The sequence below is a fragment of the Salvelinus sp. IW2-2015 genome, linkage group LG23 (assembly GCF_002910315.2).
Source record: "Salvelinus sp. IW2-2015 linkage group LG23, ASM291031v2, whole genome shotgun sequence".
In the NCBI taxonomy this organism is placed as follows: Eukaryota; Metazoa; Chordata; class Actinopteri; order Salmoniformes; family Salmonidae; genus Salvelinus; species Salvelinus sp. IW2-2015.
This window is the reverse complement of record NC_036863.1, coordinates 40,043,374-40,071,074: the sequence shown is the minus strand read 5'-3', so window position 1 is coordinate 40,071,074 and position 27,701 is coordinate 40,043,374. Positions and strand designations below refer to the sequence as shown.

Here is a 27,701-nt window from a genome sequence, read left to right as displayed (position 1 = left end):
AAATGCACAATGTCAATGTGGGATATTTCCTGCATTCAATTGTCATTCCAATTAATACCAATTGCATTGATTCTTGAAGAACAATAACATAGCTAGCTAGCTATTACTTTTTTAGCCTACAACAAGCTTAGTAGAACGAGGAAAAAATGTCTTACTCTGGTGTTCATGTTCTGGGTATACACAAAAATTGTGATCTCATGTAGTGTCGGTTCTTGCATCCACTATGAATTTGAAACTGGTTTCATTCCCCCAGCCTCCGCCTGGCTGACACAACTGACAGTGCAGGGAGAGCTGTGACGCACTGGTCTGGACAGGAGGCTGTTGTAAATGCAGTATTCACTCAGAAGTTGAGCCGACGCATTGATTGGTTCTGTGTGGCTGTTTGAGCGACCAACGAGTAAAAGCACAGCCCCTTCATTATCGACGCATCGTGCCGACAACATCAAAACAGCCTTTCCATATTCTGAAGTCAGTTTAAAAAATATATATTATTCTGACTGCAGAGAGAGGGGCTCCGGAGTCGGAGACTTGAGGGAACAATTGCGGAAGTGGAGTTCGAATTTGAAGCGAGAAGACCGTTGAGTGAAGTTGGGGATGATGAATAGAACACAGTAGTGTCAAAGATTGAACAAAAAGAAAATTGTCTAAAATTGAAGTGGATGATAAGTGTATGTCGGAAAAGGAATTGTTTGTTGTTGGGATGCGATTTTTGGATAAGAATGTTTATCTGGGAGATCCATTTGAGGTTTCGAGGAAGGTGAAGCAGGTGTTGGGAAAAGTGGAGTCAGAGTGACCAGGAGTGGGCTTGTTCTGATTAATTTTGTTTCTGAAGAACAGAAGAAGAGTGCATTGGGCATCACAAAAATCTTGACATCCGAAGTAACGTGCTTTGAACTTCGGAGTAGGGCGCCTGTTAAAGGAGTAATCTCCGGGTTGTTGTAGGAGTTAAGGCTGAATACATCAAGAATCATGTCCCAGATGTGGTTGGTGCCTGTCGCCTTACCCGCATGGTGAATGGAGAAAGGGAGGAAAGTTTGTCGGGTCTGTTTTTAGATTAAGAGAACCTCCCTACATGTGTAAAGATAGGCTATGTAAGGCATTATGTAAGAGAATTGGTCCCCAAACCACTACAATTTAAACTATAAATGATTTGGCCATGTTTCAAATGTTTGCAGACGGATGGAGTATGATGTAGATCGGAGTGAAGAAGGTCAGTGTTGTACTTGTGATGGGGATCATGACCCAGAGTCCCTGGTGTGCCCTGTAAGGGCCCTACTGAAAAAAAACAGCATACATTGACTGTACAAAACATTTAGGACACCTCCCCCCATGTGGACTCTGCAAGGTGTTGAAAGTGTTCCACAGCAATGCTGGCCCATGTTGACTGGATGCTTCCCACAGTTGTGTCAAGTTGGCTAGATGTCCTTTGGGTGGTGGGCCATTTTTGATAGACACGGAAACTGTTGAGCGTGGAAAAACCCAGCAGCATTGCAGTTCTTGACACAAATAGGTGCGCCTGGCATTTACTACTGTTGTGAAAATTCTTACACAGGGACACTCAAAGTCAATCTTAATTGAATAATTGTTTATTATCAGCACACTGGAGAGGTTCCAACAAACTTGATGCACCATAGTGAACGTCTGTCAGGAGCTCTAATGGGGCAGTCCCGTTAGTTCCCTTATATACAGACAAGTTATATTTGCATGATTTAGATTATTCATCATTCATAATGAATGTTTGCTTCATGCATGTGACGACCAAGACTGGGTCATGCATGTGACAGACCAACACCTCACAAGGCTTCTTCTCTCTCAGCTGAGCCCTTGAAACTGAGATATCCCTTTCTTCCCAATAGGAAGACCTTCTCAATCTTCTACTACTAATACACATGGATCACTCTCAAACAACATTCTGCTTTTCCCCCTATTGCAAGTTTTAAAACAAAACTAACAAACATGATAACTTTCTCCTTATTGGAAGGCACTGTTTTCATTTTAGTCTACCCTAACAATGTTACTCTTAATATTTATTTCAAATTTCTGTTGGATATTCACTTTCTGCTTCACACTTATTAAATGTCTATTTTAAGATTCATATGTAATGTGCCAAATTTATAAAATTCATTGGTCAATTCAGAAGGGGAGAGATAAACAGTTATTATAACTGGGCTAGCACTGCCTATCAGTCCACTGTCATTGGAATGTTCTATCCATAAGGTTCCTGGCACCTGAGACAAAATAAACTGGGAGGCAGTGTCAGACCCCCACTCCTCCTGGGGGAGTAGTTCAATTTTCCTGCTTACTCATTCGTTTAATATTTTATTTATCCAGGTAAGTTGACTGAGAACACATTCTCATTTACAGCAACAACCTGGGGAATAGTTACAGGGCATAGGGGGATGAATGAGCCAATAGTAAACTGGGGATTATTAGGTGACTGTGATGGAATTTAGCCAGGACACCAGGGTTAACACTCCTACTCTTACAATAAGTGCCATGAGATCTTTAATGACATCAGAGAGTCAGGACACCCATTTAACATCCCATCCTAAAGACAGCACCCTACACAGGGGAACTGCCCTGGGGAATTGGGATATTTTTTTAGACCAGAGGAAAGAGTGCCTCCTACTGGCCCTCCAACACCACTTCCAGCAGCACCTGGTCTCCCATCCAGGGACTGACCAGGACCAACCCTGCTCAGCTTCAGAAGCAAGCCAGCAGTGGTATGCAGGGTTGTATGCTGCTGGCAATAATATTTCATTAATATCTCATCATTTGGGATATCAACGAAAACTCCATCAGGAGTACAATAAATGGTACCCTTAAGTTTACTTAACAGAAAATCATGTTCAACATTCATTGTATATATAGTATTTATAGTTTTATTGGTTAGGGGTAAGTCAAGTCCCGTACAATGCTTTAACCTTATCAAACCTCAAATGATCCATAAAGAGACCACTCTGAACATTTCTCAGAATACTTTTTACACCACTTATGTACATGTATGTGTGAGTGTGCAAGTTGTATTTATATATATTTTCTATTGTTACTTCATCAGATCTCTAGTAACCCATTATACAAATATTATGTTACTTTATCTCTAGTAACCAATTATACACTTGTGTTACATCACAAATTCCTCCTCAACACCAGTGTTCTATTCATACAGGGGTTTGAATATTCACTCTAGTGTTCTATTTAACAGCATATTCGGGAATAGTACTTTCTCCTTTCATTTCTCCACATACATAATAACGTTATACCATCAAACTCCACTGATGTTATCCTCATGTAATCTAAAGTCATGTTACCCTCAGAGATATTTTATCCTCGTTACTAATAAGACACATGTTATCATGTTATCTCTAATGAGACGTGATCATGTTATCCTCATTACTAACGAGACATGTTATCCTCTGAGACAAGTTACGTATGAGATTTCTGAGACATGTTATCCTCTACCTGTAGATCCAACGGCGGTGTTGGACAGACCCTAGATATCGTTACAGATCGAAAAACTTAGCTCACAGAACTGTTTGGGGAATTCCTTCACCTATTTCACACGTGAGCTAGTACCCTGACAGCTCTTATTCGCTCAGCAATTTATAGCTAAATTTCAATCAGCAATCACACGTGAGCTAGTCCCCTAACAGCTCTCATTCACTCAATAATTTATAGCAAAATTATAGCTATCTCTTATTATCCAAATTTCAATCGTTATAGCAAAATTTCAATCACTTTAATATCAACATTTCAATCAAAATTTCAATCTTAATAGTACTAATTTCAATCCATTTATTATCCAAATTTCAATCAGCTAAATTTCAATCAGCTTAATATGTCATATCTCACAATCACACAACTTTCACATCCACATTCACTTAGTACTATTCCCAAACACACTTGGTAATCTCCCTTATTACCCATGTGCATCTTCAACGATTCTGTTGTTGTTACTTGCAATCTCCTGTACATATTTAATAACACCACGTATTCAAAAACACCTTGTGTTATTTGTAGTGGCTGCAGACCACGTAGACATTTCTTATAAATGCCTACAGACAGCTGTCAGCGGGGCTTTCCATGGTACGGTTATGCCCTCGCTCTAGTCTTCTCATAAAACTAGTGAATAGCCTTTTCTCTATAAGACTACGGGTAACGTTTTATGCATTTCTCTCGCCTTGATTACATTTTTTATCATTTTTATACAGATTCATTTAAATTGACTTACTGAAATCAGTTGCCGTCCCTCAATTGTTCGCAGATGATTTGTCTCCTCCTGGGCAGCTCACAGTAAGGGTCTGGTCTGGGCGGGTCTCGTCGTCTTTTGGTCAGACGATAATTTCCCTCACGCTTCATAAAATGCGCCACCGGTTTACCTCGCAGACCCCCACTGGAAAGCTCCGCAGGCAAAATCAATCATCCAGTTCGTAACGCCAAATTGTTGTGGAAATTCTTACACAGGGACACTCGTAGTCAATCTTAAATGAATCAGCGCGCCGGAGAGGTTCCGACAAACTTGATGCACCACAGTGAACGGGGCAGTCCCGTTAGTTCCCTTATATACTGACAAGTTATATTTGCATGATTTAACTTTTTCATCATTCTTAATGAATGTTTGCTTCATTAATGTGTTGACCAATATTGGGTCATACATGTGACAGACTAATACCTCACAATGCTTTCCTCTCTAAGCTGAGACCTTGAAACTGAGATATCCCTTTCTCTAAACAAGGTTCTGGGTGTACTGCCAAATTGCAGATATTGTAAGGTAGTTGTAAGGTTCTGTGTTTATTTTCTTAGTCAACCTTGCATTCTGTTTCTTTGTGTTCTTACCCCCTATCTATCCCGGAAAATGAGGGAATGGAGAACTACATTGATGAAACACTCAAACAGTTTAATTCGTCCTTCTTCTTCCCCGGCTGCGTCCAGCTTCTTCTTCGTTGGAAAAAAGGACGGTGGTCTCCGTCCATGTATTGATTACCATTCCCTGAATGACGTCACAGTCAAGAACTGTTTTCCTCTGATCCCAGCGACCCTTGAACAAGTGGGCCACGCCAACGTCTATATTAAACTCGACCTGTGAAGTGAATATAACCTTGTCCGTATACGTGAAGGCGACGAATGGAAGACAGCCTTTATCATCGCACGAGGGCACTGCAAATACCTGGTCATGCCCTACGGCCTTACTAACGCCCCCGCCGTCTTCCAATCCGTTATGAACAAGGTTTTCCAAGATATGATCAACCGCTTTCTCATCGTCTACATTGATGACATCCTGATTTTCTCCCACTCCCTGAAGGAACACATACAGCATGTGCAAAAGGTTCTTCAACGGCTCCTTGACCATAACCTTTATGTTGAGACTGAAAAGAGCACCTTCCATGTAACCTCGTTAACTTCCTCGGTTTCATACTGACACCTGGAGGGGTCAGCATGGATGAGAACAAAGTCACCGCCGTCGTAACTGGCCCAAACCCACCACCGTTAAGGAACGTTTCATTGGGTTCTCCAACTACTATCGCCGGTTCTTTCAGAACTTCAGTTCTAATGCCGCTCCCCTCACTGCCCTTACCAGCCAAAAGACCCGGCCCTTCAATGGACTGATACCGCCCTGACTGCTTTCAACAACTTGAAACGCCTCTTCACCTCAGCTCCTGTCCTTCGCCAACCTGATCCGACCATTCCTTTCACCCTGGAGGTGGATGCCTCCGAAGTAGGAGCCATACTCTTCCAGCGGGTGGGAACACCTCCAAAATCACATCCCTGTGCCTTCTTCTCCAGGAAGTTATCCTCCGCTGAGAGGAATTACGATGTGGGGAACAGAACTCTTCGCCATCTAGCTGACCCTTGAGGAGTGGCACCACTGGTTGGAGGGTGCACAACATCCCTTTCTCGTCCTAACAGATCATCGTAATCTGGAATATATCAGAGGGGCCAAGAGGTTAAACTCCAGACAAGCCTGCTGGGCTCTCTTCTTCACATGTTTCCATTTTGATCGTACTTACATCCCTGGAAAGAAAACCGTAAAAGCTGATGCTCTCTCCCGCCAGTTTGACCTTCTGACCAGTAACTCAGACCCTACACCCATTCTTCCTTCATCTTGTATTATGGGACCGGTACAGTGGGAGGTTCACTCTGCCGTACAAGAAGCCCTAACCTCAGACCCAGCTCCTCCTGAGACACCAGCTGGGAAGAGTTACGTACCAGCAGCTGTTAGACCCCAACTGATGCAATTGTGTCACACGTCCTTGGGGTCAGAACATCTGCGCATGACACGAACCACCGAACTTCTAGCCCGTACGTTCTGGTGGTCCTCACTGGCATCCAACGTAAGGGATTACATACTCTCCTGTCCAGTCTGCGCCTGAACCAAAAGCCCTCGTCATCTCCCTTCCGATAAGCTTCAACCTTTGCCAATCCCTCACAGACCCTTGTCCCACACAGCTGTTGACTTCATCACAGACATTTCTGAATCCTCTGGTAACACCACCATCCTTGTCATAGTAGACCGTTTTTCAAAAATGTGTCATCAGGTTCCTCTTCCTCATTTACCTACAGTTGAAGTCGGGAGTTTACATATACCTTAGCCAAATACATTTCAACTCAGTTTTTCACAATTCCTGACATTTAATCCTAGTAAAAATTCACTGTCTTAGGTCAGTTAGCATCACCACTATATTTTAAGAATGTGAAATAATAAGAAGTAGAAATAATAATAGTAGAAAGAATAATTTCTTTCAGCTTTTATTTCTTTCATCACATTCCCAGTGGGTCAGAAGTTTACGTACACTCAATTAGTATTTGGTAGCATTGCCTTTAAATTGTTTAACTTGGGTCAAACGTTTCAGGTAGCCTTCCACAATCTTCCCACAATAAGTTGGGTGAATGTTGGCCCATTCCCCCTGACAGAGCTGGTGTAACTGAGTCAGGTTTGTAGGCCTCCTTGCTCGCACACACTTTTTCAGTTCTGCTCACACATTCTCTATAGGATTGAGGTCGGGGCTTTGTGATGGCCACTCCAATACCTTGACTTTCTCCTTAAGTCATTTTGCTACAAGTTTGAAAGTATGCTTGGGGTCATTGTCTATTTGGAAGACCCATTTGCCACCAAGCTTTAACTTCCTGATTGATCTCTTGAGATGTTGCTTCAATATATCCACATAATTGTCCTTCCTCTTGATGCCATCTATTTGGTGAAGTGCACCAGTCCCTCCTGCAGCAAAGCACCCCCACAACATGATGCTGCCACCCCCATGCTTCACGGTTGGGATGGTGTTCTTCGGCTTGCAAGCATCTCCCTTTTTCCTCCCAACATACCAATGGTCATTATGGACAAACAGTTCTATTTTTGTTTCATCAGACCAGAGGACATTTCTCCAAAAAGCACGATCTTTGTCCCCATGTGCAGTTGCAAACCATAGTCTGGCTTTTTTTTATGGTGGTTTTGGAGCAGTGGCTTCTTCCTTGCTGAGCGGCCTTTCAGCTTATCTTGATATAGGACTCGTTTTACTGTGGATATAGATACTTTTGTACCTGTTTCCTCTAGCATCTTCACAACATTTCCACGTGAATTCACATTTTGAGAGTGTGTTGAATAATGGTCTGAAATAGGGATGTGACAAATGAAAAATATTTCTTAACGTTTAAACGTCCATTTTTTAAGTTGGTTTTCTGTTAAAACTATACGAAAATGTATACATTTCCACGTGAATTCACAACCAGCTATTGTGTTTTGCTGTATGTTACAAGCTACTCATTTGCAGTAACAATACAGGTGTTGAGTAAATGAGGGATACAAAGTGTATTGAAAGCAGATGCTTCCACACACGTGTGGTTCCTGAGTTATTTAAGCAATTAACATCCCATCTTTCTTACGGTCATGTATAAAAATGCCAAGTTGCCCATTATTTTGGCTACCATGGCTAGAAGAGGATGTCTCAGTGACTTTGAAAGAGGGATGTCAAAGGAGCAGAGTGGGTTTAAAAGGGTTGTGTGTGTGTTTCAGTCATCAGATCTCAACCCAATTGAACACTTACAGGAGATTGGTAATAAATATGTACCTGGTGGCACTGCTGAAACATGAATGCACTTTGGGAAAAAATGCAAGTCCAATTCAAGACCATGATTGTAATTGTGTCAAATGGCCACTCTAATAAGAGTTCAAGATGTCCAGTATTTCTGTGTTCATATTTCAGAAGAACATATGGATTCTTTAGACCAGGGGTTTGTAAACCTTTTCAGTCTGGGACCCAAATGAGAAATTCAGTGTTTTCCTGGGACCCAAGCTCATGAACACATACCCCCTTTTGGGGTTCCTAAGTGAGATTTGGTTGGGGGCCCCCCCCCCCACCTTGCGGGCAAAACATTTTAGTGGCTCCCCTATTGACAGTGGAGAAAGAATGTTTTAAGTACATTTCCTGCAATTCTACACATTTTACCATGCCTTATGCTATGTTAATATGATATCTGAGTTAGAGTGACTAACAAAATCAATGTGGGACCCCTGGAGGTCACAGCCCCTGTGCACGTGCGGTGCTTAACCAGTCGGTGTTCGTCCATGATAACTACAAGTTTAGATAGCTGGCAAGACCAACTTACCAATCTAAAAATGGTTAGCTAACATGGTTAATTGAGTGGCTGTCAGTGACTGACATAAGAGAAAAACTACTGCTGCACAACCATATTCTACCTACGGTTCTAGGTGAAGTGTGTGGTCCTTTGTAGCTCAGTTGGTAGAGCATGGTGCTTGTAGTATCCTGGTAGTGGGTTTCATTCCCGGGACCACCCATATGTATGTACTCATGACTGTAAGTTGCTTTGGAGAAATGGTATATATTCTAACTCTCAACAGTAATTTGAGACCCCAACTGTTTAAAAAAAAAACATATCTGCGACCCATACTTTAAGAAAGGCTGCTTTAGACATTCTGAATGGTGATAAAATGCATGCTGAGGGCTATTAGAGAGCCACTCTACAACTGATCACTAACCCAAACAGGTCTATAATAGATAAAAAGACAAAATATGTTACAACTTCCCCGGTCTCCCCTTACTAATAGTGAGCACTCAACTTTCAAGCAATTTCCCCCACTTTTCACTACCAGCGAATTAAGGAAGTTCTGACGAGGGCGACAAAGTTTGAGGATATTTTAAAACTAAACTAAAGGACATTAATGTTACGAGTAAAGTAGGAAGCACAAATAAATTATTTATTAGTAGACTAGAGACAGCCTACTCATACAGACATCTACTGCAGCACTCGAAAATCTTTCTTCTCCGTATAGGTAGTGTTTTCAGTGGTTACATTTGCCAAAGCTTGGTTCCCTGTGAACTACAATTCCGACGCTGTGTTTTAACGTTTAAAAACGTCAATAATCCTCGCTTTGAAATGGCTTTCGAACATATGCTGATATGCCCCTATTCTTTCATGTCAGCAAGAAATAATCTTTCAAATAAAAAAGATACACTTAGTGTAGCAGTTTTACACAGATCCATACACAGTGTGTGTGAACTACACTTCCTCCCCAGTTACCCTTACGCACAGGTGTTCGGAGCACGCTAGATAGCTATACTGAACAAAAATATAAACGCAACATGTAAAGTGTTGGTCCCATGTTTCATGAGTTGAAATAAAAGATCCCACAAAAAGCTTATTTCTCTCAAATGTTGTGCACAAATGTGTTTACATCCCTGTTAGTGAGCATTTAAACTTTTCCAAGGTAATCCATCCACCTGACAGGTGTGGCATGTCAAGAAGCTGATTAAACAGTATGATCTTTACACAGGTGCACCTTGTGCTGGGGACAATAAAAGGCCACTCTAAAATGTGCAGTTCTGTCACAAAACACAATGCCACAGATGTTAATTTCTCTACCATAAGCCACCTCCAACGTATTTGTAGAGAATTTGGCAGTACGTCCAACCGACCTCACAACCGTAGATCACCTATAACCACGCCTCCACATTCAGCTTCTTCACCGGCTGTCTGACACCAGCCACCCAGACAGCTGATGAAACTGTGAAGTATTTCTGTCTGTAATAAAGCCCTTTTGTGGGGAAAAACTCATTCTGATTGGCTGGGCCTGGCTCCCCAGAGCCCAGTCATGTGAAATTCATAAATTAGTGTTACTATTATATCAAATATGAATAGGTTAATAGTTTTGTCACACAAAACACAAAAATCAAGTAGCTATGTGCCGCTGCCTGCTGTTATAAGGCTATGGAATCAGGCCTACTCAACACTGCCATCAAGTGGCTAATTTGGGCAAGTTATAATGGCAAGGACATATTCTTGAGGCAAAACCAGAACTGCAGGCCTATGTATTTTTCAATCTCTCACACTTGTTCATTCTATAGAAAGTGTGTGGGTATATCAGATTGATGATCTCCATATTGTAACTCTGTTGTGTAATGGGCTCCCGAGTGGCGCAGCGGTCTAATGCACTGCCATATGGCAGCGCTCAGTGTTGTCTGGCGTAGGCCGTCATTGTAAATAAGGATTTGTTCTTAACTGACTTGTGTAGTTAAATAAAAACTGTAACATCATTTTGATAAATGATGTTCGCATAAAAAAATACAGAATTAATTAGTTGTTTTGCATAGCAGCCACTAGTCAGTTTCCCATATGCAAATGTGTATTACTTGAATTTTGCTTTGCCAAATTCCATGGCTATGAAGCTCATTTCTCTTTGAAATGAGTAACAGAACACTTTTTGAGTAATATTTTTTTCATTATGCCTGGATCCCATTATATACCGTGTACACCAATATAGTGTACACTGAGTGTACAAACCATTATGAACACCTGCTCTTTCCATGACATAGACTGACCAGGTAAATCCAGGTGAAAGTTATGATCCCTTATTGATGTCACTTGTTAAATCCACTTCAATCAGTGTAGATAAAGGGGAGGAGACAGGTTAAAGAATGATTTTTAAGCCTTGAGACAATTGAGACATAGATTGTGTATGTGTGACATTCAGTGAGTGAATGGGCAAGACAAAATATTTAATTGCCTTTGAACAGGGTATGGTAGTAGGTGTTAGGTGCACCGTTTTGTGTGAAGAACTGCAACGATGCTGGGTCTTTCACGCTCAACAGTTTTCAGTGTGTATCAAGAATGGTCCACCACCCAAAGGACATTCAGCCAACTTGACACAACTGTGGGAAGCACTGGAATCAACATGGGACAGCAACCCAAGTGGAACACTTGACACCTTGTAGAGTCCATGCCCCGACAAATGTATGCTTTTTTGAGGGCGAAAATTGTGAGGGGGGGAGGGGGCAACACAGTATTAGGAAGGTGTCCTTAATGTTTTGTACACTCGGTGTATGCTGTGTTAATATAGCTATTTGTCTTCTCCAACCCCCACACTTACGCACACGATGAGATTCCTCAAAGCACACGGTCACAGGCTTTTAGACACTCATTAGCCCATATTAATACAATAAGTGTCAGCTCCCATTACACGGTGTTGTGTTTGATTTTGGGATTGGGACACTCCCTAACTCTATACATGGGGTGTTACCCTCTTCCCACACAGCACTGCTTCTCACACAGACACAATATATGGATTATTTTCTCTCACTGTTGCCTTTGTCTCACACTGACGTACACACACTGACATTTAAACTCATATATACACACACTCTCTCTCTCTGTTTTGCTCTCTCTCAAGTCCACAAACAAGAATCCCAGACTGCATACATTCACAGACTACATTTGAACACAACCCCCCAAGGTTCCATCATGACATGGACATGCAGAGACATAAACATGACATAGACATACAGAGACATAGACATGCAGAGGATCATCAGAGGTTGGTTCGGGACAGGCAGCTGTTTAAGGAACCTCCCTACCCCACTCTGTCCCCGTTGCGTTGTCTCGTATATAGACAGCACACGCTGAGTTGTTACAAAATCTTAATTAAGGCTCTTAATCCTCCGTGCCATCGCCTGGCCAATGCTGTGCACTCACGTGAAATACTGCAAAACCCAGCATGGGGGGGGGGGGGTCGAACATGGCTGTCCTCTTCTGCATTGGCATTCAGTTGGGTAGGGGTAGAGGGTGTCTTTTGTCCAGACTAGTCTTCAAAAACACAAATAAAATTCAACAGGCTAGGTCTAGTAGAAATGTGTTACTGTTACAGCATTGCCACATTCTAGAGCAGTCCAAAACATTTACTGTTGGTTTAGTTTAGCTCCAGAACAACATTTTATAATGCATGGATGAAAATGTAGACACAGGTTCTGCAACACTCCCAGACTGTGCCACATTCTGTAAAGTATCTGACAGTACAACCGTGAATATCTCCTTGTGTCAGGCTTCTTGACAGCTTGCCACACACATATGTTTGTATGTTGTAGGCGAAACAAGGGTCTTGACTGAAAATGCCCACCCAGCGACATCCTCAGTCAATTGCGCAACTTTTTTTTTAGTTATCAAAGTTAGTCACTGTCCATGAAGCATTATTTTTGGCTGGTACAGACAAGCATACACATTTGGTTTGAAATGCATTCATATAGAAATAGGTTGTGATATACTTTTGTAGGACTGCATAAGGAGACTTTACAAATTGGGCAGACATCTTAGAGATATCAGCAAACATTTGATTTCAAGTGTGATATGGGTTTAGGGGACAACCTTGTGGTACTCCACAATCAACTGCTACTGCTATGGGTTCTGAGTACTGACCACTGACACAACAGACTTCTGTCCACCAGTGAGGTAACTTTCAAACCAAGATATGTGTAACACCCTGATCAGTTTCACCTATCCTCGCTATTGTCTCCACCCCCTCCAGGTGTCGCTTGTTTTCCCCAGTGTATTTATCCCTGTGTTTTCTGTCTCTCTGTGCCAGTTCGTCTTGTATGTTCCAAGTCTACCAGTGGTTTTTCCTGTATGCCTGCCTTCACTATTCTCTTTTTTCTAGTCCTCCCGGTTTTGACCCTTTCCTGTTCTGGACTCTGTACCTGCCTGCCTTGACCACAAGCCTTTCTGCCACTCTGTACCTCCTGGACTCTGATCTGGTTTTGACCTTTTGCCTGTCCACGACCATTCTCTTGCCTACTCCTTTTGGATTATTAAACATTAAGACTCCAACCATCTGCCTCCTGTTTCTGCATCTGGGTCTCGCCTTGTGTCATGATAGTACGAACTGGCCATGACCGACCCAGCAGACTTGGACCAGCTCCGCCACGCTGTCTCCCTGCAGGGAGCCACCATTGGGAGACATGAGGAGTTGTTACAGGGCCTTCTGGAAGGGCTCAGTTCCTTGACGGAACGCCACGAACATGGGTTGAAGGCTATTATGGAGCAAATCAGGGAGTTAGCTCAGAGTCTGCCTGCCACCTCTGGAAAAAACCTCTCTGTGCCACCTCTCTGTGGTGAGTTGGTACAGCCTATCCCGACTCCCCAAGAACCCCGCTTACCATCTCTGGAGCGATATTCAGGGAATCCTGGTGCCTGCCGGGGTTTTCTTTCTCAGTGCTCGCTTATTTTTGAGCTACAGCCATCTTCGTTTCCTTCAGACCGATCAAAGATGGTGTATATCATTACGCTAATGTCGGGAAGGGTGCTCTCCTGGGCTACGGCGGTTTGGGAACAACAATCTGCAATTTGGATGAATTTATGGCAGAGGTGAGAAAGGTATTTGAGTATCTGAGAGAAAGGGGGCCAGTAAACTGCTTGACTTACGTCAACTCCTGTAGTGTGGCTGATTACGCGGTTCATTTTCGCACTTTGGCTGCCGAGAGTGCCTGGAATCCGGAGTCTCTTTTCGATACTTTTCTGTACGGATTATCTGAGGATGTAAAGGATGAGCTAGCGTATGCTCGGGAATTACCGGTGGACCTTGACTCCCTAATTGCCCTAATGATCAAAATCAATGGACGCTTAAGGGAACGTAGGAGTGAGGAGGTCTGGTCTTGTGCACACTTGTGGATGCGCTATGGCTCGTTCACCTTCGAGGGAATCCATAAGTTTACGAAGGCAGCTTTTCCGAGAGGATTCGAAACCACCTGAGCCCTCTCGTGAATCTACGATGGGTGAGTTGGATATTCCTGAGCCTATGCAGTTGGGAAGAGCTAGTTTGTCAGTTGGGGAACGCTCACAGAGGATGAACAGTAACTGTTGTCTGTACTTTGGAGGGGCATGACATTTTATAGCTACCTGTCCTATTAGGAAACCCTTGTCTCTAGTGGGTACCAGCACCATGGTGAGTCAAACTGGGAGTTCCCTAATTCCCAAAACCTGCACACCCTTGTTTGTACTTGTGCTGTGTGGAGACCAATCCAAGTCTCTCCGACTGCTCATTGACTCTGTGGCTGATGAATGTCCACGATAACTTGGTATTCCCACTCAGCCTCTGTTCCCATGGATGCTAGGGCACTGGACGGCCGCTCTATATGGGAAGTCACCCATAGTACTGTGCCCATTCAATTACGGGTTTCTGGTAACCACAGTGAGACCATACAGTTCCTCCTCATTGCATCTCCCCATGTTCCAGTTGTTTTGGGATTTTCCTGGCTACAAAAACACAATCCTGTGATTGACTGGATCACAAGCTCCATCCTGGGTTGGAGCCCATTTTTGCCATTCCCACTGCCTTCAAGCAGCACAGCCTTCCCCAAGTCGTCTTCCTCAGGACGTTAGCAAGACTGTGGATCTCTCTGCCATTCCCACGGAGTATCATAACCTCCTGGAGGTCTTCAGTAAGGCACGTGCTACTTCCCTTCCCCCACACCGTCCTTATGACTGCCATTGATCTTCTCCCAGGCACTACACCACCTCAGGGTCCGTTGTATTCTCTGTCCGGACCAGAGACCAAAGCTATGGAGGAGTCTCTGGCCACTGGGGCCGTCCATCCGTCTGCATCTCCTGCTGGAACAAGGTTTTTCTTGGTGGAGACGGTCAAGACCCTGTGTCCGTGCATTGACTACCGGGGACTTAACGACATTACTTTCAAGAATCGTTACCCCCCTACCTCTCCTTTCTTCAGCGTTTGAACCTCTCCAGGGGGCCACCATATTTTCAAGTTGGACCTTCTGAATGCCTACCACCTGGCTCAGATACACGAGGGGGATGAGTGGAAGACAGCCTTCAACACAGCAAGTGGTCATTATGAGTACCAGGTCATGCCATTTGGACTCACCAACGCCCCTGCTGTTTTCCAGGCTTTGGTCAATGATGTGCTTCGGGACATGCTAAACAGGTTTGTGTTCGTGTACCTTGACGACATCCTGTTTCCCCACCCCCCCCACCCAATCTGCACAAGAAAATGTTCTTCATGTCAGACAGGTCCTTCAGCTCCTCCTGGAGAACAAACTGTTTGTGAAAGCTGAGAAGTGAGTTCCACCGCTCTACTATCACCTTTCTGGGATATGCCATTGCTGAGGACGATGTTCAGATGGATCCTGGAACGGTGAAAGCAGTGGTGGATTGGCCTCAACCAACATCCAGGGTGCAGTTGCAATGGTTTCTTGGTTTTGTTAACTTCTACCGCTGTTTCATTTGGGACCACAGCACCCCCTCTCGGCACTCACCTCTCCCAAGGTACGTTCAAATGATCTCCAGCTGTCGACAAAGTATTTGACCTGAAGCATCGGTTCACAACCGCACCTATCCTCATCCATCCGGACCCCTCGCGTCAATTTGTGGTGGAAGTTGATGCTTCGGCTGTTGGAGTGGGGGCCATCCTGTCCCAGCGATCTGCCCAGGACCAAAAGCTTCATCCCTGTGCCTTCCTGTCCCATCGTTTCAATCCTGTAGAGAGGAAGTATGATGTCGGCAACCGAGAACTCCTGGCGGTTAAGATGGCGTTGGAAGAGTGGAGGAACTGGCTGGAAGGAGCAGAACAGCCATTCTTGGTCAGGACCGACCATAACTTGGAATATCTCTGTACAGACAAGCGCCTCAACTCCAGGCAGGCCCGGTGGGCCCTCCTGTTTACCAGATTCAACTACACCATTTCCTACCACCCAGGGTAAAAAAATGTGAAGCTTGACGCTCTCTCCCGCCTATACAGTTCCTCTGCCACAACCTCGACCTCCAAAACCATTCTCCCTACCTCATGCCTTGCTGCCACTGTGAATTGAGAACCTGGTTCGCGAGGCACAACACTCCCAGCCTGGACCTGAAGGTGGCCCGGCTAACCGGCTGTTTGTCCCTAACCCAGTCCGGTCCCGGGTCCTGGAATGGGCTCTGTCATCCAGGGTCCCGTCGTACACTAGCCTTCCTCCGACAACATTTCTGGTGGCTCACCATGGCTCCTGACGTCTCTGCCTTCTTCGCCGCGTGCACAGTATGTGCTCAGAACAAGACTCCACGGCAAGCTCCTTCAGCCTCTACAGGTCCCTGGTCTCATAGATCACTGGGCTCCCTCTGTCTGGTGGCAACACTGTCAGTCTGACAGTGGCCCCTTCGGGTAGTGTTCTGCAAACTGTCCCCTCGTTTCATTGGTCCTTTTCCCATCTCCGGAGTCCTGAGTTCCACTGCTGTCCATCTTGTTACCCAGTACCCTCCGTATTCACCCTACTTTCCATGTGTCTAGGATTTAAGCCCGTGTCTCACTGTTCTTTGTCTTCTGCCCCCTCTCCCCGTGTCACTGATGGCCATCTGGCCTACACGGTAAAACGTCTCCTGGGTGTTTGACCACGGGGCAGGGGTTTCCAGTACCTGGTTGACTGGGCGGGTTGCGGCCCGGAGGAGAGGTGCTGGGTTCCCACTAGAGACATCCTGGATCCAGCTCTCATCACCGACTTCCACCGCCGACACCCTGGTCAACCAGGTATGCACCTAGGTAGGATGCCAGGTGGCGTCCCTAGGGAGGGGGGGGAGGGGTACTGTCACACCCTGATCAGGTTCACCTGTCCTCGTTACTGTCTCCACCCCCTCCAGGTGTTGCTTGTTTTCCCCAGTGTATTTATTCCTGTTTTCTGTCTCTCTGTGCCAGTTCGTCTTGTATGTTCCAAGTCAACCAGCTTTTTTTATTTTAGATTTTCCCCCCCCCGTATTCCTGCCTATGCTGTTCTCTTTTCTAGTCCTCCCGGTTTTGACCCTTGCCTGTTCTGGACTCTTTTGCCTGTCCACGACCATTCTCTTGCCTACCCCTTTAGGACTACTAAACATTAAGAATCCAACCATCTGCCTCCTGTGTCTGGGTCTCGCCTTGTGTCATGATAATATGGGGCAAATACTGAAACAATGGCTTTCAACACCAAAGGCTATTTTCTCTAAACAGAAAGGTGTTTGATGCTCTGAGTATTTACTTTTGTCCTTGGGAAAGCGTTTATTCATCAGATAAGCTTTTTATTCAGTGGGGTGGTAAAGGCCATGTGGTTTGGGAGACCTAGTGCCCCACCTATTTTTAAGGAACAGATGCCATGATGGAAAACTTGTGACAGACAAGTCGAACATGAGCGTGACATGTGTTAAACAGGCGCATCCACATAACGCTGAGGTCTGACAAGATGATGGGCAGAATCAATCATTACTACTTTCACTTAAGCCTGTGATGAATATTCAGTACTGCTCTTTTTAAAAGACATCTATAAATGTCAGGATGCAAATGGTTTGAACAGATTGTCAGTAGTCGACACATCAATGGTATAATAATCTGCATTCCATTGTCAAGTATTTATAAGCTTTTACTGAGATTTGATAATCGCTATAATCGGCTTGATAGATATCTGAGAGGAAAGATCACTTAGACTATTCCTAGTAGACTAAGCATGGACCAAATGCATGCAAATGTTAAATGACTCATTTCCAACAATGTATGTTATCACAAGCTCCGAGCTGGGTAAGGATTACATGATACATCTATATGTGGACGTGTATCAGATTAAATGGATACCAAAATTAATTGAATCATTCATGAATTCTACACACTTTCAGAAAGTTTTCTTTCAGTCACTGGTACTTCTCACTTTCATACACACCAGCCAATCCAATCTTACAAAGGTGCCAAAGACAGCGAGTAAGGCCTGGGGAGGGACATGCCAGGGAGGTGCCCCCCCCCCCCCTTAATTACCCTCCAGAACTGTGCGGACCACAGGGGCTGGGTTAATCACATTAGAGGCCCGGGGGAGAGATGGGAAGTAGACAGTACCGTGACAGCCGGGGGAGCACTGGCACGACTAATCCCGTTAGACCAGGGAAAAAGGGGGACGCCATCACTCCTACTAGGCTGAGAAAAAAACGTTTTTCCCAGGAATGAGTTCACCTGTATGGTAACACAGAAAAGTTGGCCTTTTGATGCCTACTAGAATGAGACAATTACACTTGGCACATACAAATGTTTTTTTATCCTGGGCATCACTTATTGATGATGCATGAAAAGAAATCGGCGACAGTGGCATTGCATGAGATCCTCTTTCATGCCATAGTAAAGCAGCCCTTTTAAACCCAGCATAACCAGCCTCTCTAACAGTGAGAAGATGGGAAGGGCTGCTGTTAGAAGGATAGAGCTTACTTCATCTGCTATTGTAAGTGCACCCGAGTTCAACCTTAATGTAAACCTTTGCAGGCGGGATAAGAATGGGATGCTCTCTATGAAAATATAGCCTGCTGGGTAATCCGGCAGATGGCCACAACAGCGGACACTAATAGAGCGGCTGGCTACTGCAGAGGTAACAGGGAACGTCCGATCACCAGCCACTCTCCGGCCTGGGAGGTTTGAAATCAAGATTCCTCACTCCCCTTAGCAACACTGGGAAACTGAGCCGTCAATTTGCATCCATCAAGTTTCTACTTAATCTCACACTCCACTTCTCTCCATTTTGTATCTTTCTCTTTGTTGTGGAGATTAAGCTGAGTGGTAAAACAGTGATTTGATGATCTTTCCATGGCTGTGTGCACCACTTAAACCATGAGACAAAAAAGCTGAGGCATTCTGGGAGTCACCCTCTCTGAAGACAGCGCTTGGGGAACTGTGTGAGACTTTTGATACAGTTGAAGCTCTGGGGGATTTTATTCCATCTATGGTCTGGTTTGCTCTGAACTGGTCTGGGAAAAAAATTACTTGGTAAATAATGAATTATGCACCAGGTTTATAAGGCTCTTACTTTTTTGTGTAAAAGCACAGAGAGCTAACATTTAACTACAGGTATGAATGTTTTTGTATAATAATAAACATTGGTTATCCAATGGTTGTCTTTTGCCATCGTACAATTTTTTAACCAAATTCAGTTATTCAATATAAGAATTTACTAAATATAAAATTGTTTCTGACATTCTTACTGAATTTGAATCAATTCAGAGTTATCGGTTTTGTGGGTTGCAATAGCACAGAAATGGGGCTATTATGTAAACATCAAAATTTGCCCTTGTTAACTATTGTTTTTCACTGCAAACAAACATTTATTCCCACTATTCCATTTGTACGTATGGAATTCATGCACAGGTGTCACAGCAGTACATCTAGTCAAATAGGAGCCTGTCCATACAGTATATTAGAGACCTCATCAGTTTGAGGTCTATTTAAGGTCATCTACTCACATTGTCACCCTGTCACTCTTCACTCAACATTTCAGCATGATGCAAACATTTGCAGTTTGTTGATAGCTAGACATCTAGAATTATTTTAAATTTTTTAATTGTCGAATCTCAAAAAGAAATCATTCAAATAGTGAGCATTAAACGTGAGCACAGTGCCACTCAGTGGTCAGCTTGCTGATCTGCATATCATATCAAATGTATTTCTAGAATACATGTGAAGAGACATGTTTACATTTACAAGCAATTCATAATTATTGTCACTGGTTGCACTGCACCCCATCTTAAACACAGTCGGGCTGGAACGTACCCGCTATGTCTGTTCAGAGCCAGTCTATGCTACAGAGAGAACCTCGAGCCTTTCTAATGGTTTCTAAATCCAGATCAAATCATACATGAGGTTAGTGACATTGAGAAGACAGTGTTGGTGATCTGTGTCAGATGAAATGGTAATGTTGTTGTCTGATAAAGAGAGATTAGACAGCTCTGTAGGGAAAAGCGAAATGCACTACTTGGTTATTTGGTCTGTGTACCTTTGAGTGATTTCAGCTGAATCTCAGTTCATCAGGAACACTAATTTGCCTTAATTTTAAGTCCAGTCCACTCACCTACAGGACTTACACTAAAATGCAAGTGGGTTCTCAGCCTATACCGTTTAATGCATACTGAAAATATGACTCCCATAATTCAATTGTACTGCATCATCACCATTGTGGTATAGTTGGGCTGGAGGAGTGATGTGTCCATGGTCACTGTGAAGGATGGGGTCAGGGTCAGTCGGACCAGTCGTTCTCTTCCAGTTCGGAGTCGTCCTCCGAGTCGCTGTACTCCACTGCAATGCGACGGGACAGGATGGTGGCCACGTCATTCCCCACAGGCTCCCGCTTGGCCTGCTGCTCCTGCTGCTCCTGCACCTTCTTCAACTGGATACCTGAGGAACACAAACACACACAGACACATTCACACACAGTCTAAACTCATTTATACTGTATAAAACAACTCTGCCATCTCCAGAAGAAGAGTAAACGTCTGACTGCAGCAAAACTCACCCATGCGAATAGCTGACAGAAGGTCACTTCGAGGCTGGATGTCCTGTCTCTTCCCGTCACCGAGTCTTGCCAGTTGGGGGGGTGCAGGGGGTACTGGTGGTGGAGGGGGACCTGGGGGAGGTGGAATCATGCGAGGTCCTGGGGGAGGTAGAGGTGGGAGACCATAGCCTGTGGCCCCTGGCCTAGGTCCAGTAAGGGGGGTGGGGGATACCACGGGAGAGCCAAAGGCTGTCTGTGCGGATGGGATAAGAGGGGCTGGGGGAGGGGGTGGTGGTCCGGAACTGGCATAGTACTCCATTATACTGAGAGAGAGAAAGTCAGAGAGACGGTTTTCAGATTCTGAACGCAGAATTTAAGCTAACAACACATTAGTATTTACAAATCAGAGAGTTACCAATCTACATTCCAGATTTCTTGTACTGAGAGTTGTTACAATAACAGTACCTGTAGTCCGCAGGTGGAAGCGTCATAGTGCCATTTATTCTCTCAGTGGAGCGATGCAGAGGTGGGGAGTGGTGTGTGCGGTTGAGAGTCCCTTCTCTGTAACTGACTCCGATGCTGTGGTACTCATGCTCTACAGACTCTTGAATGTCTGCAGGCGGGTAGGGGTGAGCCAGGGCATGGTTGGATGCAGAATGTGGAAGGCCTGGAGCAGTTGGGTAGTCTGGCAGGTCATGACCATATCTAAACCATAACAAAAAGTCATTGTGATTAACTCTTTACACTAACACGACATGTTAGTATGCCATCTGCAAAACAAATGGTGAAGGAAGCTGATTCAGACGACAATGGTCCTAATCACTGACCTGCTCTCTGGGGAGAGGGAGCCCTCAGACGCCCCCCGGTGGAGAGAGTGAGGGTGGCGGTGGTCTGGGCGGAGCTCTTTGTCGAACGCCATCATGTTCCACTCCTGACGGCGGTTTCTGGCTTTACGAACCTTCTTCACCTCGCGCTGAAGTGTGCCGTCAACACATCGCTTCTGCTCCTGAGAGAGGAAGAGAAAGAGAGAAAAAGAGAGAGAGAGAGGGGGAGAGAGAGAGAAAGAAAGAGAAAAAGAGAGAGAAAAAGAGAGAGAGAGGGGGAGAGAGAGAGAAAGAAAGAGAGAGAGAGGAAAAGAGAGAGGGGGCATTTTGCTGATACTGTAGATGTGGAGTTATACAGGATATTGTATACACAAGTTGCACCAAAGAAATTAGTTGTTATTAAGAAGCAAAATGCATGAGGCTTTCTGAAAGGGTGACATTAAAAGGCTCTCACGCGTTGTCTTCTTCTCTCCTTCCTTTTGTCCTCCGTGTCCTGCAGCATCTTCTCCTTCCACAGGTCAAAGAAGTAGGACGGGTCCGTGTAGAACTTCATCCCATCGGTATGGTCATCTCTGTGTCAAAAGAGAGACTAGTTAGCTATATGTCACAACTGCAGGTTAATGCTCGTCTGATGGGTGTATCTGTGCAGTGTACCTGTAAGCAGAGAGGATGCTGAGAGAAGGAGGCTTGTCACTGGTGTTGTACATGTCCTCCACAGGGTTGGACGTGCTGCTCTTGGACACCACCTGCTGGTCCTGGACTGTAGAGCTTTTAAACGCCTTGCGCATGTTGATGTCCTGCAGAGAGACTGGAAAGCATTACAGTGAATGTGAGATTGATAGGAAGATGAACAGGAATAAGGAATAAGAAGATGCTGAGATAGAAAACAATAAGTAGATGATGGGCCATGCAGAACCAAAGAGGAGCAGGAGAACTAATGACTTTGTTGTCTTTCAACATTAGAGAGAATTATTATTTTATTTGTTCTTATTCCCTGACCCCAACTGACCCTCCTCCACAGTGGAATCCAGCTGGGTGACCTTGACAGCCAAGCGGTCGATGCGGTCTTGGAGACCGTTGGCACGCACATAAAATGTGTTAGCCTCACTAAAAAGCTCTCCAAAGACGTCCTCCGCATGTTTACCTGAGTTATGAAGAAAGAGAGGAGCCAAGGACAAATTAACTTTTTTTTAACCAAATCTCAAATTTTGATGTAAAGACACAATTTTTTACAATTTCAATTGGTTTTGAGAAACTTGCCCCACCACCAGTAGACTTCCTTATTGCTATTTCTGCAGTATGGAGGCTACGGATAAACATTAACAAAGGCTCCAAAAACACTCAAATTACATCCTTTTACAAAATGAAAAGCTCTCAGTATAGTGATGCAAGTCTTTAGATGTTGTACACATGAAAATGTGCAATTTGGAACTTTATCCGCAACATTGTATTCCATTTTGTTGGACACGAGCGATACTTTTCCATGTGCAACAGTGCGTAGCGCAGTTTCGCGGGGCCCGCCAGGTCTTTCTATATATTTTTGTAGGATTATTTATTAACATTTGGTCATGTGGCAGAGAGCAAAAATTGCTGTTTTATAGCTAATCTCATGCTATTTTACACAGTTTGCCATCAAAATAGTGCAGTTTTAAAGCTAATTTCCTGTAGTAGTAATAATCATTAAAAAAAGAATGTCTTATGACATGTTCATATGCTATCTGGGGGGCCCAACCTCCGGGTTTTTAGGTTGGGCAGTGGTGTAAGTACTATTTAAGTCGTTTTTTGGGGTATCTGTACTTTAGTATTTATATTATTGACAACTTTTATTTCACTACATTCCTATAGAAATAATGTACTTTTTACTCCATACATTTTCCCTGACACCCAAAAGTACTCATTACATTTTGAATGCTTGGCAGGACAGGGAAACTGTCAAATTCACGCACTTATCAATAAAACGTCCCTGGTCATCCCCCCTACTGCTTCTGATCTGTAGGACTCACTAAACACAAATGTTTTATTTGTAAATGAGGTCTGAGTGTTGGAGTGTGCTCATGGCTTTCCATAAATAAATAAAAATCAAGAAAATTGTGCAGTCTGGTTTGCTAAATTTGAGGAATTTGAAATGATTTATACTTTTACTTTTGATACTGCAGTATATTTAAAACCAAATACTTTTAGTATTTTCCTGGGGGACTTTTAACATTTTCTGTTAAAGGTATCTTTACTTTTACTCGAGTATGACAATTGGGTACTTTTTCCACCACTAAGGGTGGTTTCTCAAAACCAAGCGAAATGTCCTTAAGTGTCTGAACACTTTGATAAGATGAAATTTACATTTTAAAAAATGTAGATTTGGTAAAAACATTTGAACATGTCCTTTAATACAGACATTCACCTGTGTCCAACTGGTCAGACAAAGTCATGGGAGAAGTACATGTCGTAGTACACAGAAAAGAGCAAAGAGATTGGTTGAGGTCAAGTTGAACAGACAGGAGTAACTTAGTGATGGAGATTTGCACATGTCTGATGGGCCGGGAAACCAACCAAATGATTGAGATTTGCACATTTCAAACAACACTGAGTGAAGAGCATGTGACTGTGAAATCTGTCTCCATACTCTATCTCTTTCTCTACCTCCCTCACTCTCTCCTTTATCTGTTTCTGTGACACTAAGCTCTACGTTAAGCTCTAATCTCCAGTGACTTCATAAAACCCTACCCCACACAAACAAACACACACAAACAGCATGCAGACACACACACTGTAATGTGGGTATATATAGGACAGATGTCTGGTAAATTCTCCTACTCTAATTCTCTCTCTCCCTCCCCACACTCAAACACGCACACACACACACACACACACCACATCTGTCAATATCAAATGTATTTTACCAAATAGAATTGAATCAATAAAAACACTTAAATGTACTGACTTAATGTATCTGGCTAAGCTGATCAGTTTTCCAGTGTAACACTGATGGATGAGGCTGTATAGGTCACTATTCTAGAGTATGCTGGCATAAGGCTGGTTAAGTGATAGGTGACTGCTTAATGCATACGATGAGGGGTTGTGACTGTGTGGAAGGTATGTCTTACTTAGACTGCTGAGCTGGCGTATGATGGCAGAGAGGGTGTTGTTGGTGACACACTCCAGCTCACTGCCAATCCCCTCGGGCAGCCCCCCTCGACAGAGGTGCCGGGGCTCTATGTTCCTCTTGACCAGGGGCATGACCTCCCCTCACACCGCGCCACACACCACCTGCTGGGACACACAGCCGCTGACAATGACAGTCACGTTCCGCACAGCCAGACACAAACAATCAATTCAGACCAGATTAAATCATGAGGCAGAGACAATCGACCCAAACCTCTCCGGATTACATTACTAACCAAATCCCACTCGTCTTACGTAATGCCATCAGGACACGTACAGGTTTCATCAGGCCACAAACGACTCTTTACTTCACCCCACAGCCTTTCATTTCATTCATGGAAAATTCATTAGAGGCAATTCATTGTATTACTCAACACCCCTTCAATCAAGACTTGTTTCCAGACCTATAACTGCATGAAAAGAGTTACAGATAGCATTCCATCACAAGAGAGTCCCACTGAGTGACTATAGGCTCAAACTATGCTTATTGTAAACAACCGGGAATCAAACCCCATTTCTGGGATTTTCAAGATTGTGTTGTTCAACTGAGCTAAAGCCCACGTTACCTCTGGGAGACGCAGGTTTTAGCATTCAGTCAAGGCAAGCATACTCATGCAACTGTTTAATAGTTATGCTATTATAAATTATGATTTGGCTTATCTAAGGGAAGGATATATGAGTTAAGTCATATTTGACATAAGGACTATGCTAAATTTGAAAGTTAGGGGCCTTTCTGCAAATATTCTGAATGGTGGCACATGCCACACAAGACTGGGATGAAGTTTAGCTATGTTAAAATCCCTAAACAATAGAACAAACAGAATGACATCGATTATCATGGCAAGCTTGATTACACATTTATTAACAACAACCCTTAAAAGGCAAAGCATCTAACAGCCCTGAGCAATAGATTTCGCACGCATAGCAAGGTTGTCCCAACCAAAAGCTCTGTGGTGATTAGGAGAGACAATAAGTCTCAACTGTGCGAACAGTGAGTGCATTATTGATAGGCCTACTTTGTTTCAAACCACTTTAGAGCGATGCCATATCTTGATACATAGTAATAATTAAGTGCCTGCAACTCCAGGTGGACCGGTTTATTATCAAAGAGCGGTGGTCTGTGACCCGTGACTGAGGGTTTTTAAATAGCATCATCCTAATTGTAGTATATATATAAAATAGACTTAAACAGACATAACAAGAGAGGGAAGACATGGGAATGTGATTAACAGCATGATAAAGACGGAACGCTCACCAAAAGTGGTCCTTTCAGCTGCGGTCCACCGGTCGAGTTGCCATCCTGTCCCCTCATCTCACCAGAGCCGGATTCTTTCTGTGAGGAGCAATCTCCTGCACAAATCAGCATCCAGGCTCGGAGATTTAATTAGTAGATTTATTTGTGCCGTCCAATCAGGTTCGCCCAAAAACATCCATCATGACAACCATTGACAGCACGACGAGTGAGTTATTGGGATGCATTATTAGGCGTATGCGTCTTTGATTTAGCCCAGTTATTCTGAAATGTATTATAAACAAGCATTTCGCTACACTCGCATTAACATCTGCTAACCATGTGTATGTGAGAAATACATTTTGATTTAATTTGATTTAAACGCTGAAGAATGTGTCTGAATATATTACCACTTTTGGGCCGTCAATTAATAGTTTCAGAAAAGAATGGATGCAGCCGGCGGGTGACCGCTCATGATCCCCCCAGCCCACTGCGGGCATCGCAACCCCAAGACGGCCACACCCCATTGTCAGACGACCTATTTTCTCACTTGTAGGCCTATGAATTCGTTTTTTGGTACATTCAAGCTTTTTTTGTCTAGAAGCTCTCCAAATAGTTCATCTCAAATTGTCACGATTAGTGAGCTTTGTGATTTAGTTGTAATAATGATTGATTATGGAATTTTACAGTTGAATGACAAATTCTTATAAGATAGATTTTTCAATGTTTCAGACCACATGATCAGCCTTCTAGTTATGGAAACTCCTCTTAAACTCTTATTCTTCTACCAAATTGATACAACCAGTGCAATTCCATATTGCACACAGGTGAGTAATTACCTACGGATGCCTTTCTCCATTTGGTTTCTCTCCTTCTCTTCAGTCCAGCTGGATACTGTCTCTCAGGAGAACCACAGGAGTGGGTTCCAGCCAGGTACCACCTTATGGTTTGTTTGGGCATAAGCCCCACCCTTTCAGATTAGCCCATCCTGACAGATGGCACATGAACCATGGAAGTGGAATGGAGGTCTGGGGGCTTAAAGGCACAGTGATTCTTGCTGCTGTGGCTTTAATGGAGGTCTGTAGATCACTGTACGAAATACATCATCGGTGCGCTAATGCATGTTCTGATGATAGGGAGGGGCCTCAATATGAACTCAATGGCATAATGGGTTCGCTTTTCGAAGGCAGAGTAACATATTGGGGCTTCTGTGATTCAAACAGAGCCCTAATCTTTGGCCAGCTCAACCTTATTAACCCTAATACAGTATTTACCCTCAATGACAATGCCACTGTTGACCTCAATGTTTTCACACATCACTATCACTGCACCCATTTACACCCCCAGCCACTAATACCTCTATTATCCATGACACTGAGCCCCCAGACACTATCACATTTATCTCTTTGTTTTTCCTCTGGGATGATTATAGCTAGGTCTGCTATACCATCACATTACCCCACAATTATCCTAGGGTTCCCTGATTCATTACCAATTCCATGTGGTTTCATATGGGCATGTGGGGGATGGGGCTACTATTTGTGTGTGACTTGTAGCTTGTTTCCCACTGCGTTTTCTATGTTTTGTGCATGTCATTTGTGAGCTGTGCAAAGATTTTCCTCTTGTAGGACACTAAACGTGATTCTGATTGACTATGCCTATAACGGTCTCCCTAATAAGATAACCTAGCCTAAAAAGCTAAAGATGCATGCTTCCGATGGACACATGGAAGTATGGAATTAAGTCTGAAAATGGGAGGTAAAAACAATGTTGTAACTTCAATTGTAAAAGCTGCAGTTGGTAAAAGACGTCTAGCTAGACGCGCAAACATTCAGTACCATGGACATTCAACCCCCAGAGTGAATTCTACTCATGTATGAGGGAGTCATGATATCACGTGATGGGGTTATGTACAGAGTTTAGCAGCTGCATCAGAAATACTTAACAATAATATAACTC

The 27,701-nt window shown here is 43.7% G+C and overlaps 1 protein-coding gene across 4 annotated transcripts; it reads right to left on the bottom strand.

The window, feature by feature from the left end:
• Positions 1-17,264: 17,264 nt before the first annotated feature.
• Positions 17,265-26,325, bottom strand: LOC111951147 (WASP family member 3). Of its 4 annotated transcripts, none has more exons than XM_023969181.2 (9): positions 25,767-26,325; positions 24,454-24,635; positions 22,362-22,496; positions 22,007-22,160; positions 21,807-21,924; positions 21,356-21,534; positions 20,994-21,233; positions 20,550-20,851; positions 17,265-20,431 (listed from the first exon to the last, which is right to left on the bottom strand). In XM_023969181.2, exons 2-9 carry the CDS (start codon positions 24,584-24,586, stop codon positions 20,274-20,276), a joined length of 1,419 nt encoding a protein of 472 aa, XP_023824949.1. In that variant the 5' UTR covers positions 24,587-24,635; positions 25,767-26,325; the 3' UTR covers positions 17,265-20,273. The 4 variants fall into 4 exon arrangements, with proteins under 4 accessions (XP_023824949.1, XP_023824948.1, XP_023824950.1 ...); XM_023969180.2 differs by having other exon boundaries at positions 24,454-24,619; positions 25,767-26,324; XM_023969179.2 differs by having other exon boundaries at positions 17,266-20,431; positions 24,454-24,616; positions 25,767-26,324.
• Positions 26,326-27,701: the final 1,376 nt, after the last annotated feature.